The sequence below is a fragment of the Barbus barbus genome (assembly GCF_936440315.1).
Source record: "Barbus barbus genome assembly, chromosome: 38".
Classification (NCBI taxonomy): Eukaryota; Metazoa; Chordata; class Actinopteri; order Cypriniformes; family Cyprinidae; genus Barbus; species Barbus barbus.
The window spans coordinates 14530797-14552817 of record NC_136716.1 but is presented as its reverse complement, the minus strand read 5'-3'; the positions used below and the strand labels follow the sequence as shown (position 1 = coordinate 14552817).

General features: G+C 38.5%; 1 protein-coding gene across 2 annotated transcripts in view; it reads right to left on the bottom strand.

The window, feature by feature from the left end:
- LOC306857475 (proteasome activator complex subunit 4B-like) overlaps nucleotides 1-22021 on the bottom strand; it is a 48863-nt gene that overhangs the window by 1631 nt on the left and 25211 nt on the right. For both annotated transcript variants that reach the window (XM_079397452.1, XM_079397451.1), the window contains 31 exons: nucleotides 16599-16697; nucleotides 16442-16511; nucleotides 16293-16360; nucleotides 15558-15773; nucleotides 15282-15439; nucleotides 15048-15143; nucleotides 14440-14495; nucleotides 14240-14296; nucleotides 14083-14138; nucleotides 13860-13958; nucleotides 13716-13778; nucleotides 12996-13091; nucleotides 12776-12907; nucleotides 12465-12674; nucleotides 11556-11692; nucleotides 11417-11470; nucleotides 11194-11323; nucleotides 9187-9268; nucleotides 8892-9045; nucleotides 8734-8800; nucleotides 8535-8660; nucleotides 7454-7606; nucleotides 7255-7359; nucleotides 5049-5140; nucleotides 4806-4937; nucleotides 4411-4705; nucleotides 4154-4282; nucleotides 2438-2593; nucleotides 2189-2345; nucleotides 439-572; nucleotides 196-334 (listed from right to left, as the gene is read on the bottom strand). In XM_079397452.1, the coding sequence (XP_079253578.1) occupies nucleotides 200-334; nucleotides 439-572; nucleotides 2189-2345; nucleotides 2438-2593; nucleotides 4154-4282; nucleotides 4411-4705; nucleotides 4806-4937; nucleotides 5049-5140; nucleotides 7255-7359; nucleotides 7454-7606; nucleotides 8535-8660; nucleotides 8734-8800; nucleotides 8892-9045; nucleotides 9187-9268; nucleotides 11194-11323; nucleotides 11417-11470; nucleotides 11556-11692; nucleotides 12465-12674; nucleotides 12776-12907; nucleotides 12996-13091; nucleotides 13716-13778; nucleotides 13860-13958; nucleotides 14083-14138; nucleotides 14240-14296; nucleotides 14440-14495; nucleotides 15048-15143; nucleotides 15282-15439; nucleotides 15558-15773; nucleotides 16293-16360; nucleotides 16442-16511; nucleotides 16599-16697 (3714 nt within the window). In that variant the 3' untranslated portion in view covers nucleotides 196-199. The remainder of the gene's footprint in view (nucleotides 1-195; nucleotides 335-438; nucleotides 573-2188; nucleotides 2346-2437; nucleotides 2594-4153; nucleotides 4283-4410; nucleotides 4706-4805; nucleotides 4938-5048; nucleotides 5141-7254; nucleotides 7360-7453; nucleotides 7607-8534; nucleotides 8661-8733; nucleotides 8801-8891; nucleotides 9046-9186; nucleotides 9269-11193; nucleotides 11324-11416; nucleotides 11471-11555; nucleotides 11693-12464; nucleotides 12675-12775; nucleotides 12908-12995; nucleotides 13092-13715; nucleotides 13779-13859; nucleotides 13959-14082; nucleotides 14139-14239; nucleotides 14297-14439; nucleotides 14496-15047; nucleotides 15144-15281; nucleotides 15440-15557; nucleotides 15774-16292; nucleotides 16361-16441; nucleotides 16512-16598; nucleotides 16698-22021) is intronic.

Here is a 22021-nt window from a genome sequence, read left to right as displayed (position 1 = left end):
TAAGAGTTCAAACAGCAAATAAAAACATGCTGACGGCACCCATTCACTGCAAGTAATGCAATGCTAAACTTCTCGAAATGTGGTTTGATGAAGAAACAAACTGGTCTTTTGGATGGTTTGCGGCTGAGCACATTTTCAGCCAATTATCATTTTTTGGATGAGCTGTTCCTTTAAACAGGTGTCTTTGTAACGTACCCGTCTATGCATAGTAGCAGGGTGACACGAGGAGGTCTGTGAGCACCACGAGCTGGTCGTCTGTGAACTGCTGCTTGTGCTCCAGCCAGTTGTCGTGATGAGTACGGCGGAAATTAGACAGAGTCTTTTTCACGGTCATCTAAATTAGACGAAGAGAGGCTTGTATTGATTTTTGTTAGATTTAATGGGCCCTAAGAACGAAGAGCACAAGAGTGAGACAGAAAGCAATTGTGACCGGTGTACCTCAATAGGCTGCATGTCGTTGAGGTGTGCGCTGAGGTCCATGAGGAGCTGAGGCATCCAGGTTGGGACATCATACGGGCTGGATAAGATGCAAGCACCGAGTCCCAACACACCGGCGTGACGCCGTACCAGATCTGAGGATAGACAAACATGGGTTAAGTACAGCAAAATGATTCTGTTCTTTTGTTTTTTCCTCAATAAAAGTATATGAATATCCATTTAAATTAAAAAAATCTTTATTTTTTAATAAACAGATTTAGTTTATTTTCGTGTACTTTTTTTACATTTTAGTGAAGTGACATACTGCCAAGTATGGTGACCCATACTCGGAATTCGTGCTCTGCATTTAAACCATCCAACGTGCACACACACAGCAGTGAACACACACACACACCGTGAACACACACCCGGAGCAGTGGGCAGCCATTTATCCTTCGGCGCCCGGGGAGCAGTTGGGGGTTCGGTGCCTTGCTCAAGGGCACCTCAGTCGTGGTATTGAGGGTGGAGAGAGCGCTGGACATTCACTCTCCCCCTGCAATCCCTGCCGGCCGGAGACTCGAACCCGCAACCTTTGGATTACGAGTCTGACTCTCTAACCATTAGTCCACGACTTCCCATTTTATTTGAATGTTTTCTAATAAATAATATAAATAAAAGCATTTAAACCAAGATAAATAGGATTCTTGGGGTGTTTTTTTTAAATAGTATACAAATAAAAAATATATATATTGAAGAAAATTAGATTTGTTTTATTCACAGGGATATTCAAATACTTTTGAAAACAAAAAAACTGATTTATTTAGTTTTAAGGATATTTACAAGATAGACAAACACACACGTTTCAAAAATAGTGATTTAATTTATTCTTAAAATAATTGTTTTCCAGTAAAAATTCTAAATATATTTAAAGGGGACCTATTGTGCAAAAATCACTTTTATAAGGTGTTTAAACAGTTGTGTGGCCACAGTGTGTGAAAACAACCAGACTATAATGTTAAAAATCCACCAACTCATTTTTTTATAAAACCAATAAATCATGAACAGTCTCTCCAAACGAGCGGTTTCAGATTCTCCCTATGTTCACGTCACCGAGGGGAAAAAGTAGTGGCGCTCTCTGCCTTATTAGCATACACACTGCCCTGAGTGAGAAGCTGCGGTCTGCCATTACTGGGGATATATATAATGTCAGCACCAAAAAGGCTTTACAAGTGTTGTGTTTTGGGATGCACTAAATGAACATAGGAGTAGCCATAATCTCCCCCCATCTGAGCAGAGGACACTGGTTAAATTTAATTTTAGAAGGAAATATCCCAGAAAAATTCGGTAACGTCCCCTAAATGTTTAAGAATCAATACCAACGCTTCGTGCGCGAACGTCAGCTCCAGACAAAGTAAGTAGAACGCGTTTGTTTTCCAAATTGCCTTTCTGAAAGAGCTTCTTGGCACTTGCATTTGGCCTGAGTTTTACTTATCAAGTGAATGCATCGTGTCTTAAGGATATTTAAATTTTTTATTCAAAATAAAAAAATATGCACATAAAACGCTAGAGCTATTTTTTATTATTTTATTTACAGGCATTTCATGCCTTTTCGTGGCAGAATAATTAGACAGAGGGAATGGGACTTAAATCAGACCAGACTTGAACTTAAATGACTTTGCTTCTTAAATTTTGCAGGCATTAAATGTTAGCACTGTGCCATGGCTCTGATACAAACAGCACAGCACTGCATGTGATTAAAGCGTGATCATACCGACTGAAGGAATAGTGTCCACCACAGAGCCTCTCTTCCTCTTTTTGGGCAATCTGGTTTTGCATAGAGCCTCAAAGTGAGTCTGCATGGAGGCATCCATTGCCAAGAAGTTACACTGCAGGAAGCCGCTGAGAGTGGTGGCAGCCATCTCTCTCACCTAAGGCACAGAGATGCAAAGAGATGAAGGTTTAATGAACAAGGCTGCATAAAAGTGAATAAATGATGATGCCAGTGTGGCCAGAAAGGTACCTCCAGCTGCTCATCCTCCAGTAGCCTGATGACCAGTGCTCTCACGTCCTGAACAGCCTGCTCATTGCTCAGTATAGTGAACAGATTATAGAACACCATTATCTGGAGGTATGTTAGCACTGAGAATCGTGCATGCCAAGAGCTGCTGCCAGCAATCTGAAAAAAAAGAAAAAAAAAAAAGAATCTTATGATTGGCACAGCAAATATAGTACTCACTAGGACTGGGTAATAATGGTAAATTAAAGAAGTCTATGTTAACATGACATGTTAAGCATGTGGGATATTATTGTATGTAATATTAAACATACACATTTGGATGAATATTTGCTAGTCCCATAATGCCCGATTTCACCAGTAGATTAGATTTAAATAAGTACATAATTTTTCACTGGATATGAACTTTTTAAATATTTCTAGTGAATGCAATCACTGATGATACTAACATTTTACAATATTACAACAATAAATGGTAAATGTAATTAAATGATAAAATTATGAAATAGTAATGTGCAGCATTTGAAATGCCTATGTAGTATATAATCAGTGTCACTTATTACATACTCATTCGGTGACTCTCACTACGTTTACATAGACATCAGTAATCTAATTATTTACCTTATTCTGAATAAAACAATATTATGATTAAGGTGTTTACATGAGTTGCTTTTAGAATAATCCTTTCATGTTCACGTTTTACATGTTATAGTACATAGATCGATTAATTGCATACGTCATTACACGGCGCAATCCGACGTCCCCACCAGAATTTCACTTATAAACATAGTTTGTCTTCGTGATGATGCCACATATAGTTTTGGGTGTTTCATTTTTAATATTATGAAAGCTTCAAGTGCAGTTAATTATTTGTACGTGCATACAGATGACGGCGGCGTTGAAGCTCTTTTATTTGCCGTCAAACAGTTGACCACTGCCGTGTGTGTATCCTGTCGCAAAATGCGGCGAAAAGTCCTGCACGACGGTAATAGCTTGATTAAGGTGTTTACGTGTCTGTATTGCACTTCAATAATGCGATTAAAATCGGAATACTCCACATGTCTTAATTCGATATGTGTTTACTTCGATTATGACTTTAGCCGAATTAAGGTAATCAAAAATCTAGGTTTACATGGTAGATGCTTAATCAGAGTATTGTCTTAATCATATTAAAATCTGAGTATTGATGTCCATGTAAACATAGTCACTGTGTTGCATCTACAACAATTCTGTGTTTTAAGCAATGAAGAATTATGAATATTTCTATGCTGCTGTCACCTCTGAAATCAAAACCAGAACCACAATTTGAGTAATTATTTACAAAAGTATTTACAGCTAATTGTACTCTACACGAATCACTGTCACTACATCATGATTATTGGTGGGTTATCACGGGGAGGGGGAATCTGCATTTTGATTAATTACCATTTTAAATACTTAAATTAGGTTTAATTTTAGCAAATCAGTTATGTACTTTTGTAATTTTATTAGTTGTTTTAATATATTTCTATATAGCTTTAATTTATTTTTTCTTCAGTTTTAGTTTCAATCATTTTAATACTTCAACTGCAATTTATTTCAGGTAGTTAAGGTAATATTTCTAATATTTCTCATTTTCATCAATATTTACATTTTATTTCAATTACTGGCAACGGTTTTTAATAGTTTTTTGAACTGTTGTCCTGATATGTGAGGTCGTGTCTAGCGTGTCTGAGGCCTCACCTCATGTAGCACCTTCAGTACCATAGGGATCTGCTCAGGATAGAGGAGACACTGAGACATGAGGGACAGGCAAGTCTTTGCGTCCCTCTTCAGCTCATCATAGCTGTCATCGTTTTCTACGGGAGCGATCTACAGATGGACAAAAACAGGCACTGAGCGGAAGTCAGCAGTCCACTTAAGAGCACTCCACACAAATGTATAAAGAATGAGATACAAAGAGCATGGGCTAAGATAGAGAGAGAGAGAGCAAGCAAGACCTTAAAGAGCAGGGGCAGCAGCTGTAGTTGCTGAGGTACTGGAGTAGAGAAGGAGCGCCCCGCACTGGCCATCAGCCACTTCAGAACAGTTTTGAGGAGTCTGATGGCCTGGGTCCTCTCGTCCTGCTCCCCCACTCCGTTCTCCTCCACCACGTGGTTCTGGATTTCCTCGTCTCCCTCAATCAGGGGCTTCAGCTGAGACAAAATCCTTTCGGTAAACTCAGCAATGTGTGGTGACTTAGTAGGCAGAGTGTGTGGCAGGGTAACGTCGATCATAAAAATGTATGTCAGCACACTGCAAGAGAAGACATGACAAGACAGAAAACATGACAAGAGAGAACTGCCAGTGTATTTTTAGACTACAGTGACCATTCTGACCACAACTGCACACATACCTGCCGATGCGCTCTCTCACATTCTTATAAACCTGAGTGAGTTTGGGCTCCAGGTAACTCAGCAATCTGTGCAGCAGCTCTGGGACCCTCCACTCCTGCTGTGCCAGACCACCCTGCAGCACGTACAGGTGGCTACAGAGATAGAAAGAAATTTATTAATCTCTCAAATATCAAAATATCACATATGCATCCAAGTCTGAATGGTTTCAGAATTTCCCATGAAGTAAAACAAAATACACTCACCAGGCATCTACAAACGATCCACCTTCCCCACTGAGAGGACACTCCATCAGCATCTCGAGAAGCCAGTGGAGCTTTCGTGGATCTCGGCTCTCCTGAAAATATCAAACATAAACAGTTAGTTGTTCTCATAGCTTCACATGATGCTAATGGTCTAATCCAATTCAATGATCTATGCTAAACTAAGCTAAAAGTGCTACCGCCAGACCCGGAGATCGGCTGAATGGATTCAAAAACGGTAAAACTCAACTGTTTAACTCTTGGGGAGTTGTAAAATTTGCCTATTTCCAAAAACAAATGTGTGTTTTTTGAAAAAAAAAAAATGAGTGTTCCTTTAAGGCTGAACCACTGCTGTCACATGGACTATTTTAACCATGTCCTTACTACCTTTCTGGGCCTTGAACATGGTAGTTCCCTTGCTGTCTATGCAGGGTCAAAAAGCTCTCCGATTTCATCAAAAATATCTTAATTTGTGTTCCGAAGATGAACAAAGATCTTACAGGTGTGGAACAACATGAGGGTGAGTAATTAAAGGGATAATTCACCCAAAAATAAAAATTATGTCATTAATTACTCACCCTCATGTCGTTCCAAACCAGTAGGACCTCCCACACAAATTAAGATATTTTTGATGAATTGTGAGAGCTCTCTGACCCTCCCATAGACAGGAAGGATACTACCACAATCAAGGTCCAGAAACATGGTCAGGACATAGTTAAAATAATCCATGTGACATCAGGGGTTCATCCATAATTGCTACAACATTACATTTTGTGCGCAAAGAAAATAAAAACGACTTTATTCAACAATTCGTATCCTCCGCGTCACCCTGGCTCCATTTTGGAGAGAATCCACTGAACGTAAACAACGTATGCTGTTCTGTGGCACAGCTGCGTTTCTGGACCTTGATCGTGGTAATTACATTGCTGTCTATGGTTTCATAGAATTAGAATAGGTCTCAGAATTCATCAAAAAATATCTTAATTTGTGTAAAGATGAATGGAGGTCTTACGGGTTTGGAACAGCACGAGGGTGAGTAATTAATGACAGAATTTTAATTGTTGGGTGAACTATCACTTTAATGACAGAATTTTAATTTTCGGGTGAACTATCCCTTTAAATATTAATTTGGATATTTTAAATATTAAATCTAATTTATCTTAATATTTATTTAAAGTCTATTTATAATGTTTTCATGACCATTTACTGTTGGTTTTAAGTAGACATTCAGGTGGTGGATTACGTGGCATACAATTTAACAGTGTAAAGGCTTCAAAAGAAGTTTGTTTTCGTTTGGGGGCAAAAAGAAGCTCTAAAAGGCTGAGCAACGGTATACTGTTTTCGAACATTCCAACACCTCCACGCTGCTGGAGGCAGGGTGTAAATCAATGTAAACGTTTCATGACGCTCGCGCATATGCCCTAAACACAACAACGATGCAATGATGCTGTATCTAGGTCTTTTATTAAACTGGATAAATTATTACACGTTTTTATATTTTATGTGGTGTCATGATTTGATAAAACAAAGGTTTATTATTGTATGTTCTTTTGGCATTTCATTTATTGTATAACTTTTAAATTTGCTTTCTGAAAGAACAACAGCAGCAGCGGTGTGACATTTATTTGAAATATGTATTTGGTACTTGCTACCTTATATCTTTACTCTTTCGTTTCATTCTTTTCATGGCTTTGGAAAACTTGCATCTGATGTTTATCTACGTCGCTTTTTGTATAACTCCAGGTCGTCGACACCAAGTTTCGTTGCCATTTCTTTCTAGGAATTAAATGCTTTCTCTGAACCTTTAAAGTCTCTCCGCGAGCGATCGTACAGGTGCGTATTTGTGGCAGCTCAGCTATTCGACACAGTGTATTTATGTTGTTAGTGACTTGGAGATGTTGTTCGCCTGCCTGACCTCAGTTGAATGAGAAACGAACCAGGAAAAAAAAAAAAACACGTCAAAGAAGGTGGAGTTCCGGAACACACCCACCGATTACGTAATCGCCATGGACCAATGATAGCTCAAAGGTGTTTAGGAGCCAAAACGAACTCCCCCAGAAAGTTTGCTTTGGTGAGCTGTTTCGAACTGCCGAAACAAACTCAAAACGAACTTCGTTTTGGCCTGATTTTGTTCGGAATGACGTCATATCAGTTCGTTCTTCGATTTCATTTGAAGTATATTGGGGCCTTAAGGATCTATAACACATACACAGGCAGTTGCCACACAGGTACCCCAGTCAGCATAGGTCTCGACAGTAATATTGGACAGTGCTGTGCGCATCAAAGGAATCAGGAATTTCCATAATGCCTCCACCTGTGTGAAAGAAAGAGGGGGTTCAGACATCAATGTGGTTAAACATCTCAGTGGCTTCCTAATTTTAAGTGTATCCCTCATGCCTGCAGCTCACCTTGCTGAAGCTCCAGTGCTTGCTGCCTCTAACCAGTCCTGCAATGATCTCAGCCACACAGCGCTGGGTGCTCTCGTGAGAGTCATTTGCCAGCCGCTCCATATGAGGCTTCAGAACAGGCAGGAAGGCATCACTGTAATTCCGGAAGAGTCCCTGTGGGCATTGAATGAGAAAGCAAGCCATCTGTATTTTGTAATAAATTCAAATGGCAGGTGAACAAGGCAGGTTTATGAGCTGGTTAAAATGCAGAGATTTGCAGAGGTAGATGTGGCTGGGAGCACAACTGTATTTACTGCTCTCCACAAATAATTTATTGAATACGTCCTCAAAATCTATGCTATCTCTCGGTTTGAGAATTACAGCTAGGGAAACTGCAACATAACTGCTGGAATCAGTGAACCTAAACAGGATGATAATGATCCAATAAATGCTACTTTTTAAAGGTTTTCTCTCTGCTGAGAACCCAAAAATTGAAGTCAGGGGAATTATGTGGGGATTGAACATATCTTAATGTCCTCTCTGCATCTGAGAGTTTTGTATGCAGCCTGGTGCAGAGGACACTGTAAGCAAATGTCCAGGATAAACAGTGGCTTGTTAACAAGATGCACGGGAACATCTAAAAATATTTCTACAAATTACATCAAGGCTATTCAACATGCGTTCAATGATAGCCAGGTATGATACACATCGTGATACATGAGTCACAATTCAATACACTGCAATGCATCACAATATAACTGAACTGCAAAAAAATTTAGCTGTCATCAAATGAGTAAACTACTAATTGTAAACTATATTAAAACTACATATTTATTTTAAATTGTATTTTTTTTTAAAAATACTACTGTTTTCTTGTATTTCTTGTAATACTTGTATTGTATTATATCTTGTAGTCTTGGAGAAAAAAAAAAAAAAAAAAAAATCTTACTAACCCTAAAACTTTTCAATGATGATAGTAGAGACAAGATTGTCAAATTAAATAGTCAATTAAATCTCCATTTTATTGATTTCCTTTCTTACCTACTGACAAACTGTACCTTTATCTCCTTTACCATGATTATTGTCTTATAAATGCCGGTACCTTGAAAAGACAGAAGCGACGAGGATTGAACTTGTCTTTGCCCTTTCGGTCCTCAAGAGACAGGAACTCAATGAGCTGTTTGATGAACATGGGGTCTGTGAAATGGTCACAGATGATGCGCTCTCTCTGTAAGAAAATCATGTTTAGTATACATACTGTCAAGTTTGGCAGTGGTCTAGCGCACTCAGTCCATGTATACCTCATTCATGTTCTCAGCACAAAGGTCCTTGGGCTGCTCTTCTGCTGGGGCATATACAATCAACTTCCTATAAACAGAGAAATGGAGAGAGTGACAAAATAGCTATAAGCAGAGATTTGGAGTGAATCATACAGTGATCAGAGGCTGGGATTGTTTACTTTGGCCAGCAGTAGTAGCCCCAGTGTGTCTTCTCTATAAAGCAGAATTTGTCCCAGTCCTGCTGGGTGCTCGGCAGGCTGTCACCGTGGTACTGCAGCCAGTCATTCCCCGGCCTGTCTCCTGCCACCAGCCCCTCCGGCTCTGTTACCCCACCTGCAAGGCACATGTGCAATTATCTCCTTCCACAGATACTGAGATCTTACAGATGGACCAACAGATGGATGTGAAAAGTAATTTAATCATCTCCTCATTTAATTGTACTATTTATTTGTTTGTACACTGTTGTTTACTCACTTATATCACAGGGACTAACAGGTACTTTCTTGCGCTGTCTCTTCAGCTGCTTCAGTATGCCTGCCATTGCAGCGATTGCCATCTATATCAGCAATTATTGGAAGCAAAACAATATACACAATGTTTTTTAAACATGTAAAAGACTAAGTGCATATACACTACTGTTTAAAACTTGAGTCAGCAAGGAAGTATTAAATTAATTAAAAGTGACAGTAAAGACATTCATAATTTCATAAAAGATTTCTATTTTAAATAAATGCTGTTCCTTTGAACATTGTATTCATCAAAGAATGCTAATAAATGTACCAGACTTTCCGCAAAAATATTAAGCAGCAAAAAACATTTTTCAACATTGATAAGAAATGTTTCTTGAGCACCAAGTTAGCATATTCTAAATTTCTAAAGGTTAATGAGACACTGAAGACTGGAAAAATTAATGTTGAACATTTAGCTTTGCCATTAGAAAAAAATTACATTTTGCATTGCATTATAAATAGATCAAAATAAAAACTGTAATAATTATTATTTTCTATATTTTGATCACATAAATGCTGCCTTTGGGAGTATAACCTCTTTTAAAGGTCCCATGGCATGAAAATTTCACTTTATGAGGTTTTTTAACATTAATATGAGTTCCCCTAGCCTGACTTCCCCCAGTGGCTAGAAATGGCGATAGGTATAAACCGAGCCCTGGGTATCCTGCTTCGCCTTTGAGAAAATGAAAGCTCAGATGGCCCAATCTGGAATCTTCCCCTTATGTCGTCATACGGGGAAACGTTACCTCCCCTTTCTCTGCTTTGCCCGCCCATGAGAAAATGAGCTACGACCGTGCGAGGAGAGCGCAATTTTTTTTTTCGGGAGAGGCATCATGGCTTGCAAACGAGTGAAGCACTGCTTTGCATCTGAGTAATAAACTGCGCATATTAACAGACAAATTATGTTCATATTTAAAAGTCCAAACAGTCAGTAAGCGACAAGTGCTTGTAAACGCTGTTTTGTAAATGATTTATTGATGAGTCCGCTGCTTTAAGGCAAACTGAAAGCGTTGCTTCTCTGCCGCTCGCTGCTCAGAACAGACGCCGAGAGAGGCGACACTGCACCGGGAGAGAGACCTCGCGCTCGCGGGGCAGTACTGGAGACATCTTCCAACTGAATGATAAGGTTTTTTTTTTTTTTTTAAAGTCGCTAGGTTTGTTAGTATGTACCCGTTATGGGAAAAAAGCCGCCTAAAGAGTCTGAATGTTACTAAATATTGTTCTAAAGTCGTGCTCGTGTGTGTGAGACACGGGAGCTGATGGAAGCGGGCAGTGGATATTGTTGCGGTCCGCGCAGATAAAGTCTATGCGTGGGAGACACTGACCGTATCCAGACACAATATTTTAAACTAACCATTCGGAGACGTCCTGCTGTAGCCGCTGAGTTGCAACTTCTTCATCTGATGCTTCTCCATCCGGATCAGATTCTGGGTCAAACTGAAAAGCTTGAACGACTGCGTGTCTACGAGCCATTGCGATACATCCACTGTCAACATTAGCGCATGGTACAGTGGCCGCAAGCTGCAGGACACACACCCACCCTCCACCTTGCCCCGCCTCTCTCCTCATCATTAGCATTTAAAGCTACAGACACAGAAATGGCTCGTCCTAAGGAAAGCTCATTTTGGGACTGGCTCGTAATGGCTGAAATTCTGCACCAAGGCTGAATTTCGGGAACGAGACTTCAGATACAGTACTAGGGACCACTTAGGCCTATATAAAAGCATCCAAAAAACAGCATGTCATGGTACCTTTAAAATATTTTTAAAAATCTTGCCGACCCCAAAATTTTGAACAGAGTTTAGACCTAAACCTAATCCTAATCCAAACTTAACACATCTAAACTAGCTAATAAAGGTTTTCATCAGTAATAGATACTTCTAGGTAAGTGTACGGGAGCAGGCTGGTGCTAAACCGCAGCAAAGAATGATACAGATTTATGCAAAGCCAACAAAAGCAACATTCCACGAACCTTGCGAACAACAAGTGCATCATGGTTGAGGCTCTGTACAAAGAAAAGCACTGCTGGGGCCTGGAGGGGATAGTCATCTCTTAGCAGTAGAGACAGGAAGCCAATAGCAATGTGCTCAAACTTCCAAGGCCTGATGACATACAATAACATATTCACAAATGAGTGATGCTTTTGTGTCTAGTTTTACAGAATAATGTAGGACTTTTATCTGTTTGATACTTACATGTCCCTGTCATCTAGACATTCCAACAGGTCTCTCACAAGCTTTTCATATTTCCTAAAAGAGAAAACACAGCAAAGATATACTACACCATGTTAACTGAGTATTAAATGTTGTGACTGGGTATGTGTGTAGCACTTACTCCACTGCCTCCTGGTTTTTGTCTCGTTGAAGCGCCAGTCCCTGCTCCAGCTCCTTTCCTGTGGGAGTGCCAATGTGTGGAATGGGCTGGCTTGAATCAGTGATGTGCTGGCCCAGGAAAACTGCAGTCTCAGGTACCTACACATTAATTCAGGGAAACATAAGTCTTACAGTACAAGGCAGATGCTATTTTCCACCTAAGGGTAAGTTTACAAAACAATGACATGTTAAAAAATGTTTCCTTTGTTTTGAAAAATTTCGTGTTCAATTTTCTTTCACGTGGATCCACGATAGCGATAAGAAATGCTGAATTATGCATGCCAAGCCACTAGTTGGCGATGTTACTTTGTAAAGAAACACTATAGACTGAACACATAATACGCATGTCCAAGAAGTCCCTGTTTTCTCAAAATCACATTTTTTGTAATTTACACACAGATGATGACATAACGTTTTCAAAAACATGCACTTTGAAACCTGTTTTCAAAAGTTTGCCGCTGTCATGTAAATTAATAGCCAAACCGTATAAAAACTTGTACTATACTATGTAAACACCCATTAAGATGCGGCCACATTAGCGAAATTTCTGCAAAATGTTGCTTTCAGAAAAAGTCTATTGTCTATTATCAACAATTTAGCGATGTATGAAGTACAGCTTGCACAAAAATCACTTTTAAATCAAGCAGCTTTCTATTGGATAATGCACCAAATCCACTGAGCAAATTGAACCTGGGGGGAAATCTTTATGACAAATTCCAGAATACCTAGATTCCCATTAAAATGACTGGATTTCTCTTGTGAATAGTCACCAAACAATGATAAATGTATCCGCACTTTAACAGTCTGATCGACACACCACATTATGCCAAAGTTTATGTACAAAATGTACAAAACAGGCGACACTGCTCACTGTGAAATCGATGCCGATGGTCTCGTACTGCCGGTGGACTTTGTCTGCAAGGTCATCGAAGAGTCTGACAATGGAGGGCTTCTCTAAAGACATAGCTGAGCTGAGGCCTGAGCGCACTATGGCCGGCCATGTCTGAGCGATGCAATCCCAGTCATGTAGGTTAGCAAGGCACACTCCACAATGGTTCCCAAGCAAGCAGTAGAGCGCTCCCTAAAGCAAATTATGATAAAATCAATGGTATTAAATCATCACATTAAAGACAAATACAACGTTATGCTAATGATAGAAAGTGAAAATTATAGACTATATACCTTGAACTGTTGCTGGGTGACATCAGTTCGTGTGGGTTCCAGTAGCTCCAGGACACGTGGAGTAATGTCTCGGCAGCAGAAGTTATAGGTCCCCAAAGCTGTGAACAACACATTTTGGGCCTTGCTGCGGACCTGAGGGTCCAATAAATGGGTATTCAGGAGAACAGATAAAATAAAGGGGATTATTTTTTTGTAAAATTAGGTGAATGTGGAATCAGACCTGGCTGTAGGTGCTGGTGGAAAGACGCAAAAGGTCCCTCAACAGGTCCTGATGAACAGTCTTATATTCACAGCCCTCGACCTGTAACTTTCGCATCTAAAAATCGAGAGCAGAAAAAAAAAAAATGTAACTTCCTACTTGGGGTGTTTAAATATATTGGAATCTAAAATTCAAAGAAATTAAATATAAATACTGTGTTAAAACTATACATATGATAATATTTAATAGTATATAATCCAGCGCCAGTAACTATCTGGTTGACACTCCAAAATTATAGGTGGGAAACTGCCTTATGTTGGTTGCCAAACGTCATAAAAAACAAATTACAAAAAAAAAATTGAGCCACTCTAACCATACCCAAAAAAGCTATCCAGCCATCGTGGGAGCTTTTTGGATTGCTTAAAAAAAAACACCCCAGCAGTAAGTTTTTTTTATACGCTTTTTAGTTTTGGTTACATATTTCCCTCTACCTTTATGATTAAAAAAATAATCATATTTAGTGTGACTCTGGCCAAACAACAGAAAACAAAAGTTTAAGAAGAATTTGACTGATAGCATTGTTTATATTTTCAAAAGTTCTATTGATATAACAACAACATTGTTCTTGTGAATTCTTTTGGCCATGAAAATAGTGTAGTGAAAATGTGATATTGTGACAGCTCTACAATATCTATTATGCGCCAAATCACCACGCCAGGTTATTATAGCATTGGCTCCTACCTCATGCTGAAGAAGAACTCTGTCAATCAGAAGAGCTCTGATGTGCTGTTTCTTCCCATGAAGCTGAGAGAATAAGAAGATTCTTAAGACAAATATACATTTCAAATAAATAGCACAGGAGATTTTTTAGGCCCAACTACACACCCTGTTCTCCATCGACTTCTTCACCAAGGTGAAACTCTTCCAACGAGAGTCAAACTCGTGTTTGTGGGAACCTCTGAAGTGCATCAAGTCACTGATGATCTGAGGGAGACAAACAACTGATAAATCACAAACTTTAATGCCTAATAATTGCTTTATGATCCAATACAAACTTAATGAACAATGATCCATTCATTTTCCACAAATATCTACTGCGCACACTTACCTTGATAATGGCGAAAAGGGATTTGGTGTCATCCTCTGAGTGTTCCAGAATGTAATCTACAGAAGAGAATTAGATGATGCTTGTCTTAAGAATTGTGGATAATGTAGATTAAGTACATTTTGTGTGCTGGAAGGTGTTCTAAATGAGGATCACTTACGAAGCAACTCCCTCATCACTTTACAGATGGCCTCACGGTAGTTCTCTCTGCACTCATCTGGAAAAATCAGCAATGTCTTACTGAGAAGATGATATCCTATTCTATCATCATGATGCACAACAACTTATTCTAACTGGACATTCATCACAACAGATTTCATAAGCAGAGTTTTAATATGAACTTCCCCAGTTTTGGCTTACCATAGTCGACACCAATGTAAAGCTTTGTTTCCTCCAAACTAACCAAGCTGGGTACACTGCACAAAGGAGAATGAACAACAACAACAAAAAAATGAACTACAATGCAAAACTTTCAGATTTTTTTTAACATGATTTTGAAAGAAATCCGTGGCTGCAATTATTTGATGAAAGTACTGTAAATTGTAATATAGTTTTTTTTTTTTTTTTTTCAAATAACTGTATTCTGTTTTCAAATGTGTAATTTATTTCAAAATTAAATTTATTCCTTTGAGGGCAAAGCTGATTTTTTTTTGCAGCCATTTAGCGGTCTTTAATTTTTTTATTATGAATGTTGAGAACAGTTGTTCTGTTTAATGTTTTTGTGGATAACATGAATAGAAAGTTCAAAAGAACAGCATTTATATGAAATTGAAAACCTTTGTAACATTATAAACATCTGTACTATCACTTTTTTTAATTTAATGTGTCCTTGATTAATACAAGTTTTCATTCAATTAATTTTTCCCTTTTAAAAATTAAATACAATTTAATCAGTGCTGTGTGTCCCTTCACATATCTGCTGCTTAGAGCAAACTTTGCTCTATATCACAGTGAGTTTTAGAACTTACAGACCAGTGACTGTGGGTCCATCAAGAGGGGGGAGCATGCTGCCAGCCCCCAGCAGAGAGTGCTGGACTATACACAGACTCTGAAGAACATCATCTCTGTTTAAAGTTCAGAAACGTGTCAGCATTAGCAAAAACAATTTAAGAAAATATTCAAGATTTTTTCAATCAATGCAAAATTATGTTTTTTTTTTTTTGTCTTTACCATTACTACAGAGTGCACTTTTGACACCTGACCTGCTCATTTCCTGCTCTCCCTGTGCGTATTTCTGCAAACGCTGGAGCTCTGGCTGCAGCAGCAGGTCCAGAACATAGAAAACGAACGCCGTCTCCTCTGCGCTGGGCACGTGCCACTGGATCGCCAGGTTCCAAAGATCCCCCGGACGACCCCAGTCCTGTTTAAAGAACAAGAAGGGAGGTAGTGAGAACTCATGGGATCAACAATGATTGAATAAAGTGCAGTTCTCTCTACTGGTCAAATGTCCTCACATGTACCAGACACATTCACAGTACCTTAATGGGCAAGTACTCTTGCAGGGGTTTGTTGAAGCCGCCGGGCACACTGCAGTAGTCTGTGGGGTAAGTGAGCGCTGTGGAACGCAGGATATGGTGCAGCAGGTTGCAGGCCATAGTGTAGCCCTGCTTACAGCGCAAACGCAGGGTCAGCTGTAGAGTCTGTACCAGCTGTGTGCGGTACGGGAGGAGCTTTTCTCCATCCACACGAGTCACCTGAAGCAAGAAGTGGTGGTAATGTGAGATACACAACAATTGTCGTCTAGTGTCTAAACAGATGTAAGGTGATTGATGTGGAAAAACTCTTCATAATTAGTGACTCCATTATTGTACCTGATAGAAAGTGCATGTGATGCAAACTTCATAGTTTAACCTAGTTAAAGGGATAGACCACCTAAATTCTTCATTTACTCACATTCATGTTGCTTCAAAGTTGTATGACTTTACTTATTAAATGGAACATAAATTCTATTTTAAAGTATGTTTGTAACCAAACAGTTTTGATTCTCATTGACTATTATTATATGAAAAACCATGGAAGTCAATGGGAACTGAAACTGCTTGATTACTAACAGCATACCGTTTTTTATGTTCTTCAGAAAAAATAAAGTCAAACAGGTTTGGAACAACATGAGGAGGTGAGTAAATTATTAGGCAGCTATCATGATTTTGTAATACATTTTAAGCTCTTCTGTACATAATCTTTTGTGTGCAGTTTGATAGTGTTATTTTGACCTCAGACAGCAGCTGAAGGTTCCAGAGCAGTTCTTTATCCAGTTCTTCCTCATTTGAAACATCTTCATCTGAAACACACCAAAACACAAGTGAGGATGCTGACACAGACTCAAGATAACACAAACTGTAATTTATGTTCTTGTACGTACTGGCAGTTAGATGAGTAATGGCGTTACAGCAGTGTGGTACAAACAGCCTGAGAGACTCAGCCGGGTGACACTGAAACAAAGTAGAGGACAGTTGAATCAATGTGGCCCCACAGCTGTGTGTGTTTTCGGCACAAGTTGGGCAAAGGGAAAGTATTACCTTAGCAGCTGCTCTGCACATGTCTGCCACCATCCTGCCTGCGACACGAGTCTCAAAGATGTTGGTGGTGGCAAAGTTGAAGACTTTCTCGAGAGCAACCTATAGACAGATAACAGCTGTTAACAGATAATATTTAGATGTATATGAGAAAATACACTGTTCAGAAGTTTGAAATGGGTATTTCGTTTTACATGTTTTTGAAATAAATTTTATGTCCACCAAGTCTGCATATATTTGATCAAAAATACAGCAAAAACAGTAATATTGTCAATGATTAAACAATGTTTTATTTTATATACTGTAAAATATTTTATTCCTCTGATGCCAAAGCTGTGTATTCAGCAGCCATTTCTTCAGTGTCACAAGAACCTTCCGAAATCATTCTAATATGCTGAATCGGTGCTCAACAAATATTTCTTATTATTATCACAATTATTATTGTGAAAATAGTGTAGCGTAATATTTTTAAGGAAATTGTGATACATTTTTTTCAGGATTCTTTTGTAACATTAAAAATGTGTCACTTTTGGTCAATTTAATGCATCCTTACTGAATAAAAACATTTAAAAAAACAAAAAAAAAAAGAAAATTTCATCAGAAGTGTATATGGGTGCCACAAATAATATATTGACAGTTAAATAAATAAACAAACAAACAAACAAACAAACATATATATATATATATATATATATATATATATATATATATATGCACACACACATACAGTGTATATAAAAAGACAGGTTTCTGTGATGTAAAAAAACCCAAGATTAATAATTTCAGAGCAGCAAAACCTCACTTCGAAAATTGCGGAGTTAAGAGAATTTTGCCGAGAAGGGGATGACCCAATAGGTTTCCTTCAAAAGATGCTCCCTACCTGGATACCAGCACTGAAGAAGAAGGGTCCGATCGAGATCGAACAAACTCACAGAAGATGGTAAAACCCGCACTTGAATCTTTCGCATGATACGGTACCAGGACCGGCAAGCGATTCTTCAGGGAGTCAGGGAAGTGATGAAAACCAAACCGATTCGTGATCAGGATCACCTGCTGCGTTTCTTCGTCGACTACAGCAGGTTCACCTCCCGTAGACAACAGGCCTTCAGAAGTGTTCAAAAGGAGCTGCATGCACTAGGAATTCCAAACTTCCTCATTTCCCCTGTCATTCTTCGCGTCAGTTCTGGTGGAAATCAACACTCAATTCGATTCAGTTAAAAAAGCGGAGTAATTCTTAGTGGAAGCCCGTAATAGCCACGCATCGGGTGCCAGACGTAAACTGGCCTTTCATAGACCATCGCCGCCTCCTGAATCTATGGATGAGTAAAGAGTCCATGAACGGGTTAGGAGTAAGCGCCTCTGTTTGTAACATAAAGTGCAAATAATGTTACGATCCGTTTCAGAGGGTTTGAGTCCTGCGATTTTAGTTAGTTTATTTATTAATATTTTTTGTATGGTTTATTTATTTGTTTGCATTTTTATATTTATTTTATTATTATTATAATTGTTTAAACCCATTTATTTATTAATTTGGTGAAGCACTTGCACTCTGTTAATTTATTTTAAACATATTTTTGACTTGTCATTACTGTTTACATTATGCATGTTGTTATACTTCATACTTCATGTTCAGTGGAAGAGGGTGGTTGACGTTGACTTTCTGAGGAACGAAGGTGGATGTTGCCACGGGCCCTTACAATGTTGGGGGATTTTGTGGCCTTGGATAGGGGGTATTTGTTCATGTTATTTCTATGTATCTTCTGGATTATTTTGGTTTTGTCACAGGTCAGGCAGATACATTTTCAAAACTTCTTAATATTCACACCATTTTTCCAATATATTATGGATAAGCTAAAAGTTATACCGCTTAATATCAGAGGACTTAATAGTCTAAACAAAAGAGCCAAACTTTTGATCTACTTGCGCAGGAAAGCGGTTGATATCGCTTTAATTCAGGAAACCCATCTAAAGAGAGCAGATGTTCAGAGGTTACAGAATAAATTTTATAGAGTGGCAGCTTTCTGTACTGACAATACTAAAACTAAAGGTACTATTGTTTTGATCTCTCGTAGATGTAACCTCAAGATTGATAGAGAGAGCCACGATCAATCTGGTAGACTTGCCTGTGTGTGCAAACATTAAGGGGAAGAAAATAGCATTTGTATCAACCTATGCCCATACAATATTTGATGTTACATTTTTCCCGCAAATTACTAACCATTTGATAAATAAGAATAGATCTTCCTCCTGCAATCAAGTCCAGATTAATTCTTCCATCGCGCTTAATAATTTGGCTGAAAAGCGCTGAATTTGGTCAATGTTTGGAGATCTGAAAACCCCTTGAGTAGAGATTATACATTTTTCTTTTGATCAGACGATGATACTTCCAGCTATTCTTACAGATCATAATCCAATAATGGCAGCTTTAATTGTAATTAGTTTGTTGAAAGATCCCAACGGTGGCGTTTTAACATCTCTTTTACAGAATAACCAGTTTGATGTAGACTTAAATTCTGACAGACTGGCCTTGCTTTCATGTAATATTGGATCAGTTGAAGAGCCTATATTTGTGTGGGAAGCCACGAAAGGTTTTATCAAAGATTTTTCTATAGCCTTTGCTACTAATTTAAAAAATCAGAGAATCGACTATTTAGAAAAAGAACGTAAATCACTTGAATGTTCGTTAAAATCTTAATTTTCCAATTCGGTATTTAAGACGCTTCAAACCCTTAAGGCTTAACTGAATGATTTTCTGAGAAGGAAAGCAGAATTTGTACTTCGCAGAACCAGACAGAACTATTAATTCAGTGGTGCTAAACCTAGCAAACTTTTAGCCCTCGTATTGAAGCAAAGTCAAGGGAAAGTATGCATTGATATAACCAATCACCCATCCAAAGGACTGCTTAGGAACAGCAAAGAAATTAACTCTGCATTTTCTGACTTCTTTTCTAAACTATATATCTGAACTTAATCCTTCTAGTTCAAGTTGTACTACTTTCTCTTACTTTACCTCGTCTTAGTCATGAAGAAGCGGAACAGTTAGGACAGCCTGTTAACTTGGAGGAATTTAAAGAGGCGTTACAAGGTGCTAACAAACGCAAGGCGCCAGGTTTAGACGGGATCCCTCTAAAGTTATTCCTTAAATATTTTGATCTACTCGGTCCTGTCTTCCTGACGGCCATTAACGCGGCAGAAGAAGCTGGGGCCTTTCACCCACATTTGAATACAGCACTTAAACCGTTGATACCCAAAAAAGGGAAAGATCACTCAGACTGTGCAAATTACAGACCCATTAGTTTGTTAAATACGAATATTAAAATGTATGCTAGAATTTTGGCCTTGCGATTACAACGATATATAAACAAATTGGTTCATCCAGATCAGATCGGCTTTATGCCAGGTAGATTGGCGACAGATAATATCCGGAGATTACTGTATGTCATACATGAATCCCGAGCTTGTCCCACTCCAGCTGCAGTTCTTTCCTTCTGTTATAACCAATGGGGTGCATTCTTTACTTTTTAATTTAAAACGAGGCACCAGACAAGGGTGCCCGTTATCCCCAATGCTATTTGCACTGTCGCTCGAGCCACTGGCCCAGCTGATAAGACAAGAAAACCTTTGTTCAATTTCAGTTAAGTCTTACAAACAGCATATCTCTCTCTATGCGGATGATATATTACGGTTTATTTCGGATCTACAAGCTTCATTTCCCCAGATACTGAAGGTATTTGAAAAGTTCAGTATGCTTTCCGGGTATAAAATCAATTGGGATAAATCCTCTTTGTTTCCACTTAATTGCATGGCTAAAAAAGTTAGACTACCAAAAAAAAAAAAAAAAAAAAAAAAAGGTTAATCATTTCAGACATTTTTCCACCTGTAAATGCAAACTATAACCTGCACAACTAAATAAAAAAACAAACTGAAATCTTTTAGGAAAGGTGGAGTAAAAATTTTAATCTAAAATAATGTGGTTGCATAAGTCTGCACACCCTCTTATAACCAAGGACGTGGCTGTGTTCAGAATTAAGCAATCACAGTCAAACTCATGTTAAAAACAGGAGTCAGTACACACCTGCCATCATTTAAAGTGCCTCTGGTTAAACCCAAATAAAGATTAGCTGTTCAAGTAGGCTTTTCCTGACATTTTTTTTAGTCGCATCTTACAGCAAAAGTCACAGTCCGCAGAGAGATTCCAAAGCATCAGAGGGATCTCCTCGTTAAAAGGTATCAGTCAGGTATAGTGCACAAAAGAATTTCCAAGGCATTAGATATACCATGGAACACAGTGAAGACAGTCATCATCAACTGGAGAAAATATGGTGCAACAGAGGCATTACCAAGCACTGGATGTCCCTCCAAAATTTATGAAAAGATGAGAAGAAAACTGGTCAGGGAGGCTGCCAAGAGGCCTACAGCAACATTAAAGGAGCTGTATGAATTTCTGGTAAGTACTGGCTGATTAGTACATGTGACAACAATCTCCCATATTCTTTATAGTCGGGGAGCCAAAGTCTCAAAAATGGGTTGAACCTGACATGGTCTGTCATACTTTTTATTTGTGTTTTTTCTGTTAATTTTGACCCTATGAACCAATAATTGGAGGGTCTGCTCTGCCGGAAATATTGCGAAAAAAATTTGTGGCCATTTTAGTGTATGCACCCTTTATTTTTTATTAGAAAAATGTGAAAAAAATTTTTTTTCCTCAAATCCTCAGTGGGTTTGGTAGGCTGTCAATAAATGCATTCCAGGTACACCGAACACATGTTCTGACAACATCCACTGAAAAAATAACTCTTAAAACACATTTCTACATGATTTTGCATTAATTTAATGCCAAAAAATTTGGCGTTTTCTCACTTTTTTCCAATATTTTCATCTTTACTTCACTGGCAATCAACTATTCCCCCAAGTTATGACATCAGTCAATATGTCATTCTTTTCACCAAACAGTATACTCATTCCACAGAACAAATCATAAAAATCCAACCAAAATCAATGAATCTGTGATGATTTCACTAATAGTTGATCAGCAGGCTCAGAACCTCAATAGAATTTTAGGCTGCTCTCAAAATTCTGTAAAACATGCTGGATATTTAACATCATGGCACACTTACGCACACACACACATGATCTTAGTAATTTGAATGAGTTTGTCTGGAACAACTAACCAACGGTAACCAATGGTTACCAATGGACTTCGAAGCTGCTCATCATTGTCTGTGGTAAGTGACAGTGACTTCAGTGAATACCGGTAGGTCTGCCCTAGCGTTTTGGGAAAAGAATGGTAATATGGATATTGTAATAGTAATTAACTGAAAGGACCACGCCAGTTTTCAAACAAGTATATTTCTGATGATTCCTCATCCCAAATGTATCCCTGTAGACAGTAGCAGCATTCATTCTCTACTTAGCTAGCTTTAGCC